We start from the raw sequence: 18,558 nt of genomic DNA on the forward strand, positions 1-18,558 counted from the left end.
TCATGTAGTGTTTTCTGCTTATATGACAAGACAGTTTTGTAATAAAGGTAAAGTACAAATACAAGAATAGGTTCATGTAGATACCTTTTTCTGTGCCTAGCTGTTACACCATGTACCACACAGGAACTAGAGGGAAAATTTTCCTTGGTATGCTTTCTCTTCAGGGAAGGGGATAGTGTGTTTTTAATGAAGAAAACAGAATGGACCATCTAACAAATTGGTCGTAAGAGAGCAGCTCTTAGGAGAGATTGCTGTCCATAACTGGCTTCTTTTTTGGTGTTTGGTTTTTTGTTGGTTTTGGTTTTTTTTTTTCAAAAACCAGTCTATTAAAGCAATTTGCATACAAGATCCACTTCGTTTCTAGTAGAGTTTCCCAATGTGCAAAGTTACCAGAAACAAGTTTCACCATGGTTATTTCTGAACAGTGCTCTCTGCATGAAAAAGCTTCATATGAGATGACTGACACTTTTTTTACTACTCTTGCCTCTCTTTCTCCCCATCCCCTCCCCTTCCCCTGTTTATGAACAGTGACTGTCAGAGCGCACTTGACTGGTTGGCTGATGACTCTGAAGAAGACATTTGTGTTGGCACCCAGCTCTGTGCTGCGAATTATCGTCCTCATCGCTAGTCTCATTGTGCTGCCTTACTTGGGGTAAATCATTATTCTCCACAGAGCTGAAGGGTTTGCTTTCCTCCTCATTCCTTTTCCCTATCACTTGATAGCTGAATTTGCATAGCTCAGAATATTTTCCCCAAATACTAACCATAATATAAAGCCTAAATAGCATCAATGTCTGGAAAAGAAACATTTACGGATTTACAAGTGTGACTGCTCTAGACAGGCACAATAGTGATGTCCCCTTTGAAAAAATACACAAATGTCAAAGAGGCAAAAAAATGTCCTAGAGGGAATTTATTTCCATGTTATAAAATGCACTGTTAAGAAAACTAATGGAAGAATATCTTGTTTATAAGTTAAATAATCTATTCTACAGCACTCCGTACAAGACTTTAAATTCTTAGTCCATAATTTGATTCAGAATGTGGTTCTTTTACTAAACAGTGAAGCCATTAAGAAACAGAAAATTTCTTTCAAATACCAGTTATTCTCTTTGCCAGAGTATTATGTCTTCGAAGGAAGTATTTCTAACAACAGATTGGTTCTATATGCCAGTGAAAATATAGTTATGAATTATTCATTCTCACACAACCATGACTACTTTCTTTTTATGCCACCCACAGAGTTCATGGAGCCACTCTTGGAGTAGGATCCCTTCTAGCTGGTTTTGTAGGAGAATCCACCATGGTTGCAATAGCAGCCTGTTACGTCTATCGGAAACAGGTAAGAATTGGGCTCTGCAGGATCTTGTGAAAGCAGTTGATAAATATAATGGATTTGAGTTCAAATTAAGAGTACACTTTTGAAATACAACTCCACGGCATCTCCATTTACTGAATTTGGTTAGCTTCCCTGTGCGGTCTCAAAAGTGTGCAACTTGGGAATTCTTTGGGTTGAAATAAAACAAAAAGGTGCCTTCCAGCTGCTAGTGGACATTCAGGCCATGGGACACACTGCTTTGAAGTAAGCCTCTTGCTCCTCAAAACATGTGTATCATGGATATCATGACCTTACCACCACCTATTTTGCACTGTAGATCAGCTACTACCATGCAACATGTCTTCTTTATGTAGACAAAGGAACCACTCATCCAAGCTTACTATATCCATGTGTATGTGTATATATATAGCTGTATGTATACTTTTATTTCTTTATGAAACCAGTTCTGCTGAAAATGGACAAAAGTACAGCAGGTTGGGTTTTTTTTGCCATCTAAAGTGGCTTAAAACAAGATATACTTCTGCAGCAGTAGAGGATAAGAGCTCATAAACAGGTGAGGATTTCTCATAGGCATACTTTTACATATGTCACACACTGCAGTCCTGCATATACATAAGACTAGTGAAACATGGCTTTCAAAGAATATTCCACTAAATTAAGTCAAACACAGGACAAGTATTGGCAGGGTGACTGGGTACATCTCAGTACCTGCATGTTGTGTCCTTCCAGTTATGTTTTCAAGGCACTGTATAGGGCACCAGGTCCTTTTTACTAAGTGAAGATGCCCACCACTTCTGTTTTTAGCAAAAAAAAACTGCGGAAGGTGGAGTATCTAAAAGCCTTATGTTGCAACAAACTAAAACTAGTTTTGATGTATATTGACAGTTCAGGCCATGGCAATAGACCAAAGTGTACAAGGTTCGTAAGAAAATAGAAGACCTTGATCTCTGTCATGTTTTTCTTGAGAACCAATGAGTAAAACCTGTAGGCACTGAAACGGCTGTGATGGCCTGTGGTTTCACAACATGTATCTGGTTGGACTAACCCCCTCACTGATTATTTGTTAAAGTGGTAGCTCATAGAGTGTTCCTGGCTAAGGACATGGTGCTTAATTTTTTTCAGTGATGAAGGCAGGTAGTAGGAATCGTAACTGTGCCAACCTAATTTATTCCTTTACCAGAGTTAGTATGTAGCTGACAGCAACATCTCAACAGACAGTGTGACAGTGGCAGAGCCAGCCAGTAGCTGTATACACCAACTTGTTTTCACCTACAGTGGTAATAAGTGGGCAGTGTTTGAGAGCTGCAAATCGAATGTTATGTAGACACCTCTGAAATTTTGAAACTCTGATATGCCCAACTCAGCTGAATCATTAATACCTGTGGGGGATTTTTTTGTCAGCTGTACAAGTGTTTTCTGTAAAACTAATCAGCCTGCTGAGAAATGGGTAACAAGGAACAGATGCTTCAACTTGTTTTGTAGTGAGGTTGAATGCTTCTTAGCTTTGCTAATCCAGGACATCCTGGATGAATCATAGGACTCTTGAATGCCCTCCTGCTCCTGCTAGCCAAAAATACTCTAATATTAATTGGTCTTGTTGGTGTGGGGAATCACAGTGGATCAGCAATACCAAGAAAAGCCAGAATGCTCACAACTATAAAATTCCTGGTTTGACATTTGAGAAATTAGGTTGTCACCTTTGTCTTCCCTGCCTAAAGCATCTTATCTTCTCTCATATTGTGTTTGCTTTTCTTTATTTTTTTTAATAAAAACTCTGTGATGTAAAAGATTCCAGATGCTCTCTTCCCTCCAGTCATGCTGGAGCCTGTTTTGCATGTTGCTTAGCATAAGAAATGCCTCTATTATTGGATTTATGTTAGAAAGGAGAAAACTGAACCCCAGTAAGGTTATGGAAACGTTCTGAGTTAAGCCAGTTTATTAGTGACAAGCCACAAATATGACACAAATATTCTAGCTTTTAATAACACCATCTCGCTTCTCCCAGTGCCCGGAGTTTGTAGGACTGTGTCCATGCACCACTTACTGATAGGTTTCTGAATGCTTGTTTCAATCTAGAAAAAGAAGCGGAATGAGAATGAAACAGCTACTGAAGGTGAAGACTCTGCAATGACCGACATGCCTCACACAGAGGAAATGACAGACATCGTAGAAATGAGAGAAGAGAATGAATAATAAATGGGATGCAATTGTTCTCTGCAGGGACGATTGGAGTGACACTTCAGCATCTTGTCGTCTCTCATATGTTTTTGTTTGTTCGTTTTTATTTTTGTAATAAAGAGGCCTTGATTTAAAAGGTTTCAGATAAATTCTCTAGCATACTGAGTATGCTCTCACTGATGAGGGACCTAAAAAGAGGTCTTTGCTTTTTTTTTTTTTTTTTTCCAATTGAATTTGTTTTCTCACTCCATGCAAACATAAAAGATACAATTGCATCACTGTAGAGTCTTCCTTACTTATGCATCCACCTTCTCTGGACAATCTGCATTTGTCAACCAAAGCCCTGCTCTCCGTGCGTGTGTGTGTGTGTGTGTTTGTGTGCGCGTGCATGCGCTTGCACGCTCACACATGCACACATGCCACTGGCTCAATGCTACTGCCATAATCCTATTCCCTCCCCTCTTTCCTTTTCCTTCCTTTTCTTTATGAGAAATGTAAAGGAAAAGAAGTTTGGAATACAGAGCTTTATTTTACTTGCTTGAAAATGACTTTGCTACATAAACTAATATACTATGGTGAACTATATCTTTTTGTTTGGCCTCATCACTAGAGATTATACTGCACAGGGTACAAGACGGAGGAATGTGTAAGTCTCCACATACAAAGTGGAGAAAAACAGGTTCCTCTCTCATGTTAAAAGTGTGTGGATGTGTATATACACACACAGGTACATAGACAGAGACATATATATATATTTATATATATATATGCGTACAATAAATGAAATACACACGGGACAAGAACTCTATTTAGCTTTCGTTCCATCAGAAAGTTAGTAATCTTTTGAAAATGTAGACATTTAATTCAGAATTGTCTTGAATCGTTAAGCCCCACCTTACGTATAATTTTTCTTTAGAAAAAAACCCATGCACTTTCCTCTTGTGAAGAGGGTGATGGCAACTGAAAGACTTTGACTGTATTTGAATTTAAAAAAATAAATAATGACAAGCTTTACCAAAGTTCTTGTCCACTGATTTAACTTTAATTTTAATGGTTGATTTGCTCTATATACTTATTTCTGGTGCCTATATATTTTTAAAAAATCAGATAAGGTATGCAGGATACCTTGGTATATCGCATTACTACACATAGCTCCATGAAATTTTTTCTATAAAGATGTACACATACTCACACACGTGTCTGTGTATATGTATATATACATATACACACAAACACACATATATGTATGTTTTGCTATAAAATATTTACCTATGCAGTAGATCAAAATCCATTTGGTGAAGCTCAAGTACTGATGGTCCTCCAAGTTGCTAATTAGGGACTTTGATAATGTGTTAGCTCTCAAGGCAAGAGTTGCGTGGAAGTGGGAAGCTGCTCCCATCAGTCAGCAAGTGCTGTACTTGGAGAAGGCGGCAGATGCTGTGTGGTTGTGGTTGGAGTGGGCCTTAAATAACAGGGCACGAAGTCGGGTGGGCAACTTGTATCAGGTGGAAATGAAGCCTGTATAAGAGATGACTGAACCAGAGAGATTTTGGGTGCCACGGCGATGGCTGCAGCAGCAGCTTGTATTTCTGTGCTGTGTTTGGCTGCGGGGCAGCATTCGTTACTGGTCTGTAGTAGCTTGGTTTCTTTCAGATTTAACCATGCCAGAGTCTAGAAACCATTATCCTCCATGATATATCCATAAGTCAGTTAATTTAAACCTTATTTAGTAAAAGTATATTTTTATAAGTTATGGAAATGATTATTTAATTGTGGACAAATTCTGTTTCTAGATTTATTTGCCAGGTAGTCCCAGCACTCAGAGAACTGATAAAACTAAACATTACTTTAAATGTTATATCAATATATGTGTATGTAGACATACACATGTGTATAAATATATATATTGTATATTATGTACATTTATTTTAAGCTACAATACATTTCCTATTTTTCCAACTTCAGCTAAAAATGTCTCTAAAAAACTACGGTTGGCTAGTAACCAGTTACGGCCATCATGAAAGGCATTGTATCAATGAACTTTACATCTTACTGTAAACATTTGTACCAATTTGTTACATGTACAAATGCAATCGGAAAAAAATGTAGAAATTATTGTGTTGAATGGCAGATTTGCAAAATCAGTCATGGTTAATGAGCAGTGGCACTAGGACGGTGACTAAATCCAGCACCCACACACTTTCTGTGCCACCACAAGGTTGTTCTCCTTGTTTCTGATGGTAGTTTAAATAAAACCCCTCAGACAAATTAACTTTGTGCAGTATGTAGACTGTACACATTCATGAATACAGGCTCTCAAACAGTCATATGTATATAATGTGTATATAGACTGTTACAGATCGCAGTGGCCATTTGAGGTCTTCTCTGTTCACGTAGTTTCGGTTTCTCCAGTACGTTTGTATCTAAGTCCACAAGATGCAGTTTTTCAGGAACTGTAGAGATAAAGCAAGAAAATATTTTTGTGTAATATTTCTTTTGGTACATGATTAAAATTCAAATGGCAGTATTTTTGAAGAATTTTGAGCATTACTGATGTAGGTTTCAAGGTAGTAATTGCACCAAAAAGTAAAAATTTAAAAACAAATTATATGAAACACTGAAGCTTTTGCTTTAGATAGAAAAGGAACAGATATAAAAAAAACTGAATTATTGGTCATACAGAGTTAAGCTAATGGTATTGTAAAAGGTAAATCTTCAACTGTGTGGGTAATACTTAATAGTCCCTTACTTTGCAAGATACCGAATGAGCACAGGAGTGGTGGGATTTGGGCAAGAATTTGAGCAGTGTCATAAGGATGCACACATCGCATCTCTTTCTGCTTCCTGCAGGTCGTGTATTTCTTTACCTTGCTCTACTGGGTTAACAAAACCCGCCGATGTTTCTGCAGTAGGTGAGTCCCAGCCAGCCCCTCTTGCCGACCAGGGTCCCCCCTGCGTGGGCAGGCAGGGTGCTCGGCGGGAAGGCGCGTGTCTGAGGAGCGTCCTGTCCCCCACAACCTCTGGCTCTGCTGCTGGGCCCTGTTGTCGGGAGCTTCAGCGACTGCCTGAAACCTCACTGCTCTGACTCCCAGCCAGTGGCAAAATCATCTGGGCTGGTGAAGCAGACAGTCTGGTGGGTTACAGGCTGGGAGCGGGCAGCTGTCCTCTTCAGCTGAAGCCCCAGTCCGCATCACAGAGACATTCCAGTGGCTCTGTCAGGCAGATGCTGGGCACGCCCTGACCTGCACCTCTTCCCAAAAGGATTTTTTTGAGTTCTGGTAACATGGCTTAGCTCTCTTGTGTTATTGCTTATGAAGTGGCTATCTGTGATAAATAGAAACGTGTTCAGTTTCTGTGTTGGAGAGCCAGAGCACACTCATCTCAATGGATTCACATAGACACTTGGTCTTTCCAGACTTTCTTAAGAATTACTGAATTATACAGCTGAAGTTACAATAAAAAGAGGAACAAAGTTCATCTGCATCCTACATCTTACATTTCAGAACAGCTCACACAGTAAGAAATAAGAACAAGACACCAATAAGCTGTGAATTAATGTTCCTTGGCTTTTAATACATACGTAAAATTGTGTTAACTTGTCTTGAGTTTTCCTTTTGCAGAATTAACAGAAAACAGTGGGGACTTTTTCCCCCCTCACTGCCCTAAGCAGGTCTCTCACGCTTACCAAGCAGTGGACTTGATGGAAAAAGCTCTGCATGTCCCAGCCAGTGCTTGAGGCCATTTGGGCTCAGCTGCGGGTTCCCAGGCGTGGGGCAGCCCCGCTCCCCGTCCCCCTGGCACAGCCATGCTGGGCAGGAGCGCTCATTTGCCTGCTTGTTAGATAGAGCCACCCTGAGTGAGAGGATTGGGTGAGTAACAGAGAAGTCTTTTGTTTTGTACTCATTTTGCTGCTAAATATTTCCTTTGAGGGGGAGAGATTTATATCTGGCTCTTGCTCGGTGTTTTGCCGAATCTGCAGCCAGAGAGGGAGCAGCCCAAGACTGAGGGCGAGCTGATGAATGCAGCCGATTCAGGGCAGGCCACGACGCACGAACAGAAACCTTTTGAAGGCGAGAGCGCCTTCTTTTGTGGGATGGCGCCTCGTGCTTAAAAAGAAGGGAGAAAGGATGCTTTCAGGCCAGGGTGCCCAGAGTCTCCAGGCATAGTTTTGCCTTGGGCTGCAAGGTGGCAACAGGAACAGGGCATCCTGTGGCTCCAGCATCCCGGCCCTGCCAGCATCATCCTCGGCAAAATGCAGGACAAGGCAGGGGTTAGTGAGGTGGCAGTATTGACTCTGTCTGTCACTGAGATTTTGTGGTTGTGGCACGGTCAGCATGGGTTTGAGTGCAGCTGGATGTAACCTGAGCATAGTTGCAGTATCCATTAGTGTATTGGAAAGCCATGCATATGTACATGAGTGTGCGTATGAAAGTGTCACATAGGCATTTTTATTACGGCCTTTATATAGTTCATTGGAACAAGGATTCAAGTCTAAACATGATCTTAATGTGGGACTAATACTAAGCAGTTAAAAAAAAAACCCTTGCAATTTAAAGCTACATAAAAGAGTAAATAAAACACAATTTCAGTAGGCCTTATACCAGTAAGCTAAAGCATGATTTAGATCGGTAAGCTGGAATGGGAGAGGACATGTTGAAAAGCTTATGGGTCTTGTATATTCATCCTAAAGACAACATTGCATGGCATGGAGACGAGTGAATCACAGGGTAGAAAACCAGAGCTGTGGCTGCTGCCATTTCTCTTTCAGCTGCCCTGGAGAGGGACTGAAGTGTGAGGAGCAATGAGTCCATAAGACACCACTTCTAAGTATTTTGGTTTCTGAGTGGTGGAGCCATCAGAGAGACAAGTATGAAACATCTTGGATTATTCAAGCATAAATAAACCAGCATGCAGGTTTTATAACATGCAGAGAGAAGGGACTACATAGCTTGCTCTTTCCGAGTAACTGTCAGGGCTGCATTAGGGAAATGTCATATAAATATTACTTAAACACAAAATTATCACAATTTTGGAATCAGACTGGCATTTCCCAAATAGTAACATAACCATAAAATGTTAGGATTCCCTTTCCTCATTCCTGTTTGGTTTTTTACTAGAATTCAAGTGCAGAAGCCATAGTTTGGGAAGGGAGCAAGCTCCTGTGGAGAGGGGCTGCGGTACATAGCAGGCTATGGGGACTCATGGCAGAGCCCTGATGGGAAGAGGTGCTCCAAATACATTCTGCACCTTGCAACACATTGTATTCAATTGCAGCCTGACAGTGTCATGAAATAAGGCAGAACTGTCAGTTTAGCAGCAAACTCAGTCCAAGCGTGGTCGTGACCTGCAGCATCACTGCAGAGTAGCGGGAGGATGTGGGGTGCAGGGGGAGCCCTGGCTCTCCACTCGGGTTTGGACAGCTTGTGTAGATTTGCTATGGAGAGCCAAGTTCAGTTGTCGGTGAGTAGATGCACTCCTCAGCAAAACCATTGCCAGAATTCTCAGTAATTGGCATCTTCTGAACAAAAAGGCCAGAGACAAAATACGGGGGCAAAGAGATCAAGCTGTAAGCCCGGCTTGGAGTGCATACTCACACAGAAGGGCATTTTGGCTGCAGCTTGTGCAAGGTAATTGTACGGTTAGAGAGCAAGCTTCAGCCTCGGCATTTCATAATCAAGATACCCACTCTATCTCAGAACAATTGTGGTATATTTTTAGGTGCTCTTTTGTCTTTGTAACCCTGAGGGGAAGGTTTTCCTCAGTATTCCCAAGCCTTGTCACTGCTCAGATCAATTTATTAATTTTACCTCATCATTATTTTCTGTCATTCCTAGTTCAACATCTTCAGACGTTTCCTTAATTTCTTCTAAAGGCTCCTGCTAGGCTTATTTTGTCTGTTGACATTTTGAGAAGGAAAATGTAACCGTCATGCTGACTGAATGTCAAGTAATGCCATGATTAAAAAGTAGCTTCCAACAAAACTCTTCTTTGACGGACTGTTTTTTACTTTCCATTTGCTAAGCTGAAAAGGAGAGTCAAGAAGAAGAAGGAATTGGGGGGTGAATTTATTTAAAATCAAGAATTAAAAGAATTAATTCATTACTTAACGCCAGCTACTACTTTGTGACTTTCTAATGATCCATAAGACCACGACCCAAACGTTTCCAGCAAAGTTAGCACTGCATCCCCAGGGCAAGCACAGAATAGTTTGAAGCACTGGGAAACAGATTTCATGTATTTCACAACTAAATATATAACAATGAGTTGGAGAGCCTGATTAACAGGGACAGTCCCTTAAGTTTAAACTTCAGCTGGACGTGAGCAGCCTGATCCAATGTCTGAGGTGGCCGTGCTTTGAGTGGGAGGGCTAGATGACTGCCTGCAGTCCCCTTCTGACCTAAACTGTTCTCTGATTCAGTCAGGAAGCTAGAGAGGTCCCTTCATCTGAAGGGACTTGAGACTGCTTGCCTTGTTCAGGCTTTCAGTTCAGGGTTGAGAGACAGTGCCTCCTAGGGCTCTACTATGTAGAGCAAAAATCTGAGCTGCACAGATTCTTTTGCTGATGACAAAACTTTAATATTGCAGAGCCAGCTGTAAAGTACCCTCCCACCCTCTGGGAGCCCACAAGGAGGGCAAAGCGAAAATAAGCTATTGTATCTGCAGATGAAATATTTGAGTACTGTCCTGCACTTTTTCAATTAACTCTCTAACCGCCTGAAACCAGCAAGCAATTGCAACTATTACCTGCTGCCTCCATTTCCATGTGCATCATTCAGCATTTAAAAAAAAAAGCTACCCTATCTAATAACTCCCCTTTGTAATCAAGGTAATGCAAAGTAGATACTTACATTTATGTAATGAAACAGCTTGGCCTGTCTACAAATGAGCGCATATAAATCCTCTCTTAGGAGAGGATGTATTTTTAAATTGGAACAAGAGCTTTATCCATAATTCAGCAAAAGCACAACAGAAAAGCAAAGAAAAAATTGCAGAACTGAAAAAAAAATAATTGCAATTGCATTCATTTTTAATATGAATACTGCCTGGGTGAAAAGTGTATGGTACACATGCAGAAAACAGCAGAGCCTGCATTGCTGAACTTTGTAGTTTGCTCTGCAAAGCAGCACTAATGTAACTCTGCTTCTGTGTCATATTATGATAAACAAAAAATCCTTCCTAAGCTATAATGAAACAATTGGGAGGCTACAGGCAATAAGCTTTCTGGTTACTTAGGTCAACTGATTTTTATCTGCAGAGTTTGCAAGCATCTCAAAACTGCAAAAGCAAACCCTCCAAAAAAGTTGAAGATACGTACGCGTTTTTGTAGATGACATGCTTTTTACATATTACCATCAACAAGCTCCTTAAAATCAATCTAATCACTCTTTAAGTAATATAGTTCAAAGTGCGCTTCACTTACTTTAGGTTTAATAAAGATCTACTTGCAATATCTTGTATATTTTTAAAAAGCAAACGCATGATGGAAAATTCAACCTGTTTTTAAGTTTGACAGAAACCCCCACCACTGTCATAAGGCAATCAAGCTTAGATCATGGCAGGTTTTGATCTTCCAGAACATTGCTCTCACTGCTCCATTATTTTAGACCAGCTTTGGGTGTTGTTGCTTTTGTTTGCTCTGCCTTTGTTTCTTGAAGCCAGGAGCCTATGGAGGGTTTGTGGTAAGAGACACAGGCGTGGCTGGAGGACCCCAGAGCTCCTCTGCTGAGAGGGAGGATGGCTTGAGGCAGGAAGCACAGAACTCCTTCAGAAAGATGTGGTTTGATGCCTTGTCACTCCATCACTGGGCGTGAGCTGGCGGCAGTGAGTGATCCTCCCCAGAGCTGGCTGTTGGGAGGAGAAAACAATAGATGCTGCCCATTGTTGGTGGGCTTGAAGTTGGGATTGCAGGCAGTGTCAGAGCCTCTTACGCTGCTTGTGTTACTTGTTCTGCAACACTGGCAGAGCATGTTACTACCACAGGCCTCAGAAATCCAAACTGGAGACCAAGGTCTTGACTCTGTGTGGTGGAATGGCTGAAATGTGTTTAAAGGTGTTTGGGCAGCACAGCCTAGCAGCGTTCCCAAAATCTGAGAAAGCCTTACTTCGTCTATATTGGACATAAAGCTGCTGGGAGTGCCTAAGGAGGAGCACATGTGAGCAAGGGAGTGTGGAGGAGTGAGTGTGTCTGTGTGGCAAGAGAGGGCAACATAGCCACAAATCAGTGAGTTGAAATATCTTTTGCAAGCACCCTGCACTGCATTACCCTACAAGGACCATGCTGGTGGGCAGAGAGAACCATAACCCCTTCATTTATCTTCTTTAGTGAAAGGTTCATTGGCCTTCAGAGGTTATCAGGCAGCATTACTAGATAGTACTTAGTGGATAAAGCTGAACTTCATAGTGCTAGGAGCACAGAAGACAGCAAACTTTGCCACACCTTTTGCAATGAAGAAAGAAGCAGGCTTCACCATCCTGCTCTCTCCATCTTTGCATTCACTCCAGAAAGAAACTACAAAGTTTGAGCAAACCCTAAAGGGCAGAGCAGAAGATGAAGACTATTTTGTCTTCACAGCAGGAAATCATCATAGAAGAGAACAAATTTGTGTAGAGGTAACCCCCAGAAAGTCTCTCAAAGAAGATACAGTTTCTGAACAGAGGTTCAAGATAGCTTTGACCACATCATGTGAGGTCAGACTGCACCATTTGTAGAGTAATACTACAGGGATAGCAGGTTCTCCAATTTCAGAGAGGTGCTATCAGGATAAAATTCACTAATGCTGATGCTTGGATACTACAGGGAACAGTGCCACAGAAATGCCTAATACTAAATTCATGTTTGCATGTTCTAATTGTGCCTTTGGGTTCTCTAAAATTGACTTGTTTTTAGTTTCATGGAAATACTTTTAAAAATGGGAGTGGGGAAGTAGTGTCTGGAAGCAGCATCCTAGAAAAGGGCAGCCCAAAGTCTGAAGGCTCTTGCTCAGGAAAGTGGGGAAAGGATGTGGGGGACTCATCTTTTCCTGACCTGGCCCTCTGACAGGACAGTGTGTTGTTTTGTTCTCAGCAGGTTTACAACACTGAAAGAGACAAGAGCCGTAGCTAGCCACACTTTAGGACATGCTGCAGTGACATTGGGGATTAACGTCAATTCTCTAAACACCTTTCTGTAGAGAAAAAGTCCCAATTTTTCAATTCATTTCTGTAACTTGAAGGTAAATCTGAGAGCTAGGCAAATGCATATTTCACCTGAGAGGTACAACTTTTTAAAAATTTCTTTCAGCATATCTTTCAGTATCAGATTCAGATTTTTTCTTTTCGGATAAAGCTGTCTTTATGCAAAAGCAGTGTGCCTAATAGCCATCTTCAACTACTTAAACAAGTCAATTTTGCAAGGACTGTAGGTGTCAAGCCAGAGCACCATTTGTGACTACAGTACAGGGATCCTAGATTTTAAATGAAATGTTACCTCATGTATAATTTTCTGTCATACTTGTAGAATTCCAGTTGATTTATCTCAAAATAAGTGTTGCTTTCTGTAATTTGTACACATGCTAAAGCTACTGGTTTGGTTTTTTAATGACCGTTTTCCTTTGCTTTAAACATGTGGGTTTTCTTTAAGCTCTAAAGAAACCAATGAACATTAAAAATTTGTACATTTTTAAAATGACTGCTAAGGTCAAAAGTATAAAAGTACATGTTACATTAAAATTCAGTGCTGTTTATGTATTTAACAAATGTATGTTTTTGCGTTGTTAAAAAGAATGATCTATGCTTTCTTTGGGAGGGGATTTGTGCTCCAATATTGTCCAATAGCTTTCATATTCTAATTACTTTAAGTAAAGTTCTAACAATTTGCATACGATTCATGATTCTGATTGCTTCTGTTTTATTAGTTCTGATAACCTGACATGGTCTAAAGTGCTCTTCTCATTTGGAACAAGCAAAATATACCTCCTGGCGAGAAATTAATCCAACAAGCAAATTGGTTTTGAATTATGAGCATGATGCTGCCAACTGCAAGGTCTTAACTTGAAGTTAATGAAATCCAAGGGTATCTATAAAATGGTGCAAGACAAGTTCTTTATTTCTACAAAGCCTCCAAGTGTTGTGGATCTGGAAATACCATGGTCAGAATACTTTTTCCATACCAGATCTAAAACTTCTAGCATTCCTGTTAAATAGATACTTAGTACTTAAAAGGAGAGCATTATTCTCATCAGGCCAGTGCAAACTCAAATGTCATGAGAAGATGCTTCATCCATCCATCTGGCAAGCGACCAAAGCTGTTCTTATGAAGCTGTGAAAACATTCCTTAACCAAAAATGTTTAGTGTTTGATAGTGAACATCATGTCCCATGAGTACTTCCAAATGACCAAATCTGAGCCACCCAGAGCCAGTGAGAAGGCTGACTATGGGACCACAGCCTTAAATGTCTCTCCTGATGTGACATTTGAGCAGCCACTCTTTTTAAAAACGTGTTGAAGAGGTAAGATGGTACATATCTGTGACTGACCCTTCACGACTCTGCTGCCTCAGCTCTTCTCACACTGGCCCACAGCAGAGATCCAGACACTGCCCTCAGAGAGAAGTCCAGCTTTTCCAGCCCACAAAACGACTGCCTCACATACTGTTTTCTATTTTCAATTTTAGGCAGCCTGCAATCTCCAGCATCCTGTATCCCTAAAACCTGCCCTGACTTAGGGTGCCCCACGCCTTGTCAGCCCTTGAATTCCTGCCTGCTTCATCTTGTCTCTTCTCCTTTGGGCTTCCCCATCAGGAATGCTGAGCCGGGCCGGGAATGTATTTAGGGAGTCTACATCAGCAAACAGCAACTCCCTTAGTCAGCCACTCAGAGGCGCACGCTCGATAGCTGCTGGCACCCACCGCTGCCTTCCCATGGCCGCTTGCAAAGAGCATGGCCTGACCTTGTCCAGCTCTCCCTGCCCAGAGCACTGGCCTGGCAGGAGGCCATGCTAAAAAAAAAAAAAAAGAAAAAAATGTGGGGAAAAAAAAAAAAAAAAGGAGGGGGGGAGGGTGCGAAAGGGCTCAGAAAAAGATACTGCCTTTGTGCCTGCCAGTCCTCTACACCTGCTCATGAGGCCAGGAGCAAGTGAGCCAACATCCCCATGGCTTGGAAGGCCAGAGCCTGTTTAAAACCAGGTATGAGGATTACTGCCACACTGCTTCATTTTGAGCAGATTGAGCAAGGCCAAAAAGTGTAAACAGAGTCACATACTGTGAGTTTGACTTTCTCAAACTAAGCTTTCTTTTCCAGGGACCACATAGACTTTATTTGTCTCTCCTTCAGCAGGAAAAAAGCCAGATTGTAAGCAGGTAAAAAGTAAGACATGCAGTATGATGGCAAATAGCATTATTAATTCACCTTCTTTGCTTGGAGTCTTGAAAGCCTTCTCCTCCTCCCTCCCCTCCAATCAGCAGACCCTCCTCTGACTCTTCCTCCATCAGTCATGAGGAAAATTAGCTCTTTCCTCAATGAGGTATACTGAAATATAATCCAGTTTATTTCCCCAAAGGACACGCATGGACCTCAGACAAGAGAATGCTCAACCGCAGACAAACCTTCCTGCTCACAGACAATGCTGTACAGCATTTGCTTTTGTGTCCGATAATCAGTGATAAAAGGGGGGAGGAAGGCGTGGGAGAAGGTGGCTCTGCTGGGAGTGTATAGAGTAGGTGCTGTTGGGCGAAGAACTGCTCTGTGCATCAGAACAGAAAAGGGTTCATTACCATAGACAGGTGAAAAAATCCTGAAACTAACAGAGGTGCAGCACAAAGAGAGTAGAAGCACCGGCATCATCTGTCTGGGCTTGTCTGTACAGGCCCGTCTGAGCAAGGTGTCAGATGAACCACGGGGAACACTCTCCTAGTCCCTGCGACACAGCAGAGCAACCCACAGGAAGGAAAAACAAAGCCTAGGGGTGGCTGCTGAGGAAGATACTACCCAGAATAAAGTCAAGCAGTAACTGACTCTCTACACAGGCTGTTCTATAGCTGTGAAAAGTGAGACTCCGTCCCCTAGGTGACTTAGCAGCATATTTCCATGTGTCAGAAGCAGAGAAGCGTTTCCCCAGCAGCTGGAGCCAGTGCTCCCAAAACTTCAGCCACAATGGTTTGCTCCATGCCGAGCCCACCTACCACAAACGAGCCGTTAATTCACACATCATCCAGTGCAGCATTTCTTTGAAGAACCAGGTGTTTTGGTGGCAAGCCCCACTGATAACAACATAGCCCCTGGAGCCCAACAGATCCTCCTTCACAACCGCAGCTCTTACACCTTTCATCCTAGTTCTTCAAAGGAAATTTCATACCATTATTTCATTTGAATTTTCCATGTTGCTGTTTTCCATCTTCTTGCTGGGAAGGCAGACACGTTGGAATGGAGGAACCAGGGAGGTGGGGTGAATGGGGGGATGTAGTAGCAGCTGGACCTTTCATTGGTGTTTTACGAACCTAGTGATTGTGGAAGCCATCACAGATTTGCTTTAAACGACCTTAAGCATTGCTCCAACAACTTTATTTTATAAAAGTATGTTTCTAATCACCTACTACCTTTAAAAGGGACTCACTTATTTTGTTTAATTGAAAGAGGGTTTTTTTGTTTGTAGCATGGTTTGATGAGACAAAACCCAGCATGTCTGAGTAAAGAGAACTCTACACAGGGCTCATCAGTAAATGAACGCTACAGAACCACTTGATAATCTAACATTAATATTACATGCTAAAAGCTAGTACTTAAGCACCATGTGCCAGCCCCTTGGGGTAATACCTGCAGGAGGTGCTGGAGGCCAGTGACACCCCAGCTGAGTGTTTTCTGGGGACAATCCTAGGAGGCCTGAATGGAAGATGAGAGTCTGAGGCACACAGCAGGAGACAGCATGGCCTGCCACTGTGCAAGTGCTATTTAATGCAAGGGAAATAAACTGTTAGCGCCCTGCAGTTTGGGGGATTTCTTATTGGTTTAGTTGTAAAAATCCCCTTCTCTCTCTCTTTACAACCCTGTTAGCCAAGCAGCTCAACTATGACCCCAGAGAAAAAATTTTATTATTGGTTCTGCCTCCCATTCAACAATATAAATTCAAAAGATACATTCAGGTGAGGGAACAGAAACTGCTGTTAACTTCTACTTGCCAGCTTGCCGAAAGGAACACAGTCATCCAAAACGCAAGTGCACTCACAATGCAGTTTGTTACACCCCAGCATAGAAGCCAAACTTTGGCAGCAGCAGATGAACCTGCCTAGAAGTGGCAAGAAGCAGGCTCGCACTCAAGCTCTTTTACTTTCAGCTCTGCAGGACCATTCTTCGAGCAAAACACCTAGATCTTCTGCTGTAAAACAAAGGCCAAAAAATCCACTTATAGAAGGGAGCTCTAGAAAGAATTTGAGTGAAGCGGCTGCAGTTTGCAGGTTTATGGCCCATCCTGTACATCCTCCTTACTCAATATAATTTATTATTTCTCTTAACTTTTCATGAAAAAAAAAATAAAAATCCTACAATGGAGAAAACGTTCAGAAACATGAAGGGAGTAGCAGTCCAGCAAGTGGTCCACCTCTAAAGATACAGCCTGCTACAGTTACATCTGTTAGTCTATAGTTGCAGTGTTTTACACTGAATATATTTATTTCAGCCAGAAATAATTTTTGACATCTCAGCAATTCAGGAACAGTATAGGCAGTAATATAAGATTATTATTGTGCTTATTCTGTTTTTCTAATCACTTTAAATCTTAAAAAAAATCATAGAATACCAGGTTGGAAGGGACCCTCAGGGATCATCTGGTCCAACCTTTCTTGGCAAAAGCACAGTCTAGACAAGATGGCCCAGCACCCTGTCCAGCTGAATCTTAAAAGTGTCCAATGTTGGGAAATCCACCACTTCCCTGGGGAAAGTGATTCCCAGTGGCTGACTGTTCTCATTGTGAAAAATTGCATCCAATTGGAATCTCCCCAAGAGTAGCTTGCACCCATTACCCTTCATCTTTTCCATGTGACTCCTTGTAAAAAGGGAGTCTTTATCTTTGTCGCCACCCTTTAAATACTGGAACATGGTCATAAGGTCTCCCTTAAGCCTTTTCTTTTCAAAGCCAAACAAACCCAGTTCTCTCAGCCTTTCATCACCTGTCAGGCTTCCCAGTCCCTTGATCATCTGTGTGGCCCTTCTCTAGAACCTCTCCAGCCTCTCCACATCTTTTCTGATTATCACGGACCAAAACTGAACATAATATTCAAGGTGTGGCCTGACAAACAGTGAGCAGAGTGAGATAGTGACTTCTTGGTCTCTGCTGGTGATGCCCTTGCTGATGCAACCCAGCATCCTGTTGGCTTTCTTTGCCGCTGCAGCACACTGTTCACTCATACTGAGTTTGTAGTCCACCAGGACCCCCAGGTCGCTTTCCAGAGAGCTTCTCCTCAGCCAGGGAGATCCCAGCCTGTGCTGCACTCCTACAATATATTCTCCCAGGTGCAAGACATTACACATGTCCTTGTTGAACTTCATAAGGTTCTTGTGAGCCCACTCTTCCAGCCTATCCAGGTCTTCCTGCAGGGCAGCTCTTGTGAGAGACGAGAAACCAGGCCTGCGAGAAACTAAGAAAAACAGTCTGGGAAAGCAAAAGTTGAGGCTGATCAAAGAAATGCCTCAAACACTCGCAAGACAAAACTATGAGTCACAGGGTGCATTCTGTGGAGGTCGAAGCTGATAAGGCTGCCCAAATAACACAAGATGCAGCTGAAGGGGGCAGTCCTGTGGAGACAGGACAGCTCTGCTCTGGTGCACCTGGCCAGATTTCAAGGGCCATCCATCCAGTGAATGACCTTTGCTTCATTATCCACAAAATGCATATTAAAGTTAACACCCCTCAATATGCTAAGGAGGGTTAACATGATCATGCTAATTACATCATCCCATGAAACACCTTATCCCTCCCCGTGCATGGGATACATAGGTACATGGGTTGACCTAGGGGACGGACCCAAGGAAAGGGTGTATAAATCAAGGGGGGGGGGAAGAAGGGGGGTGGGG

At 42.0% G+C, this 18,558-nt stretch overlaps 1 protein-coding gene across 1 annotated transcript in view; it reads left to right on the forward strand.

The window, feature by feature from the left end:
* ANKH (ANKH inorganic pyrophosphate transport regulator) overlaps nucleotides 1-5,767 on the forward strand; it is a 46,658-nt gene extending 40,891 nt beyond the window's left edge. The window contains exons 10-12 of the mRNA XM_026841386.1: nucleotides 529-652; nucleotides 1,243-1,342; nucleotides 3,416-5,767. Coding sequence (XP_026697187.1) covers nucleotides 529-652; nucleotides 1,243-1,342; nucleotides 3,416-3,532 — 341 coding nt within the window. The 3' untranslated portion in view covers nucleotides 3,533-5,767. The remainder of the gene's footprint in view (nucleotides 1-528; nucleotides 653-1,242; nucleotides 1,343-3,415) is intronic.
* Nucleotides 5,768-18,558: the final 12,791 nt, after the last annotated feature.

The sequence above is a fragment of the Athene cunicularia genome, assembly GCF_003259725.1.
Source record: "Athene cunicularia isolate RWA chromosome 2 unlocalized genomic scaffold, athCun1 chr2_part1, whole genome shotgun sequence".
Taxonomy (NCBI): Eukaryota; Metazoa; Chordata; class Aves; order Strigiformes; family Strigidae; genus Athene; species Athene cunicularia.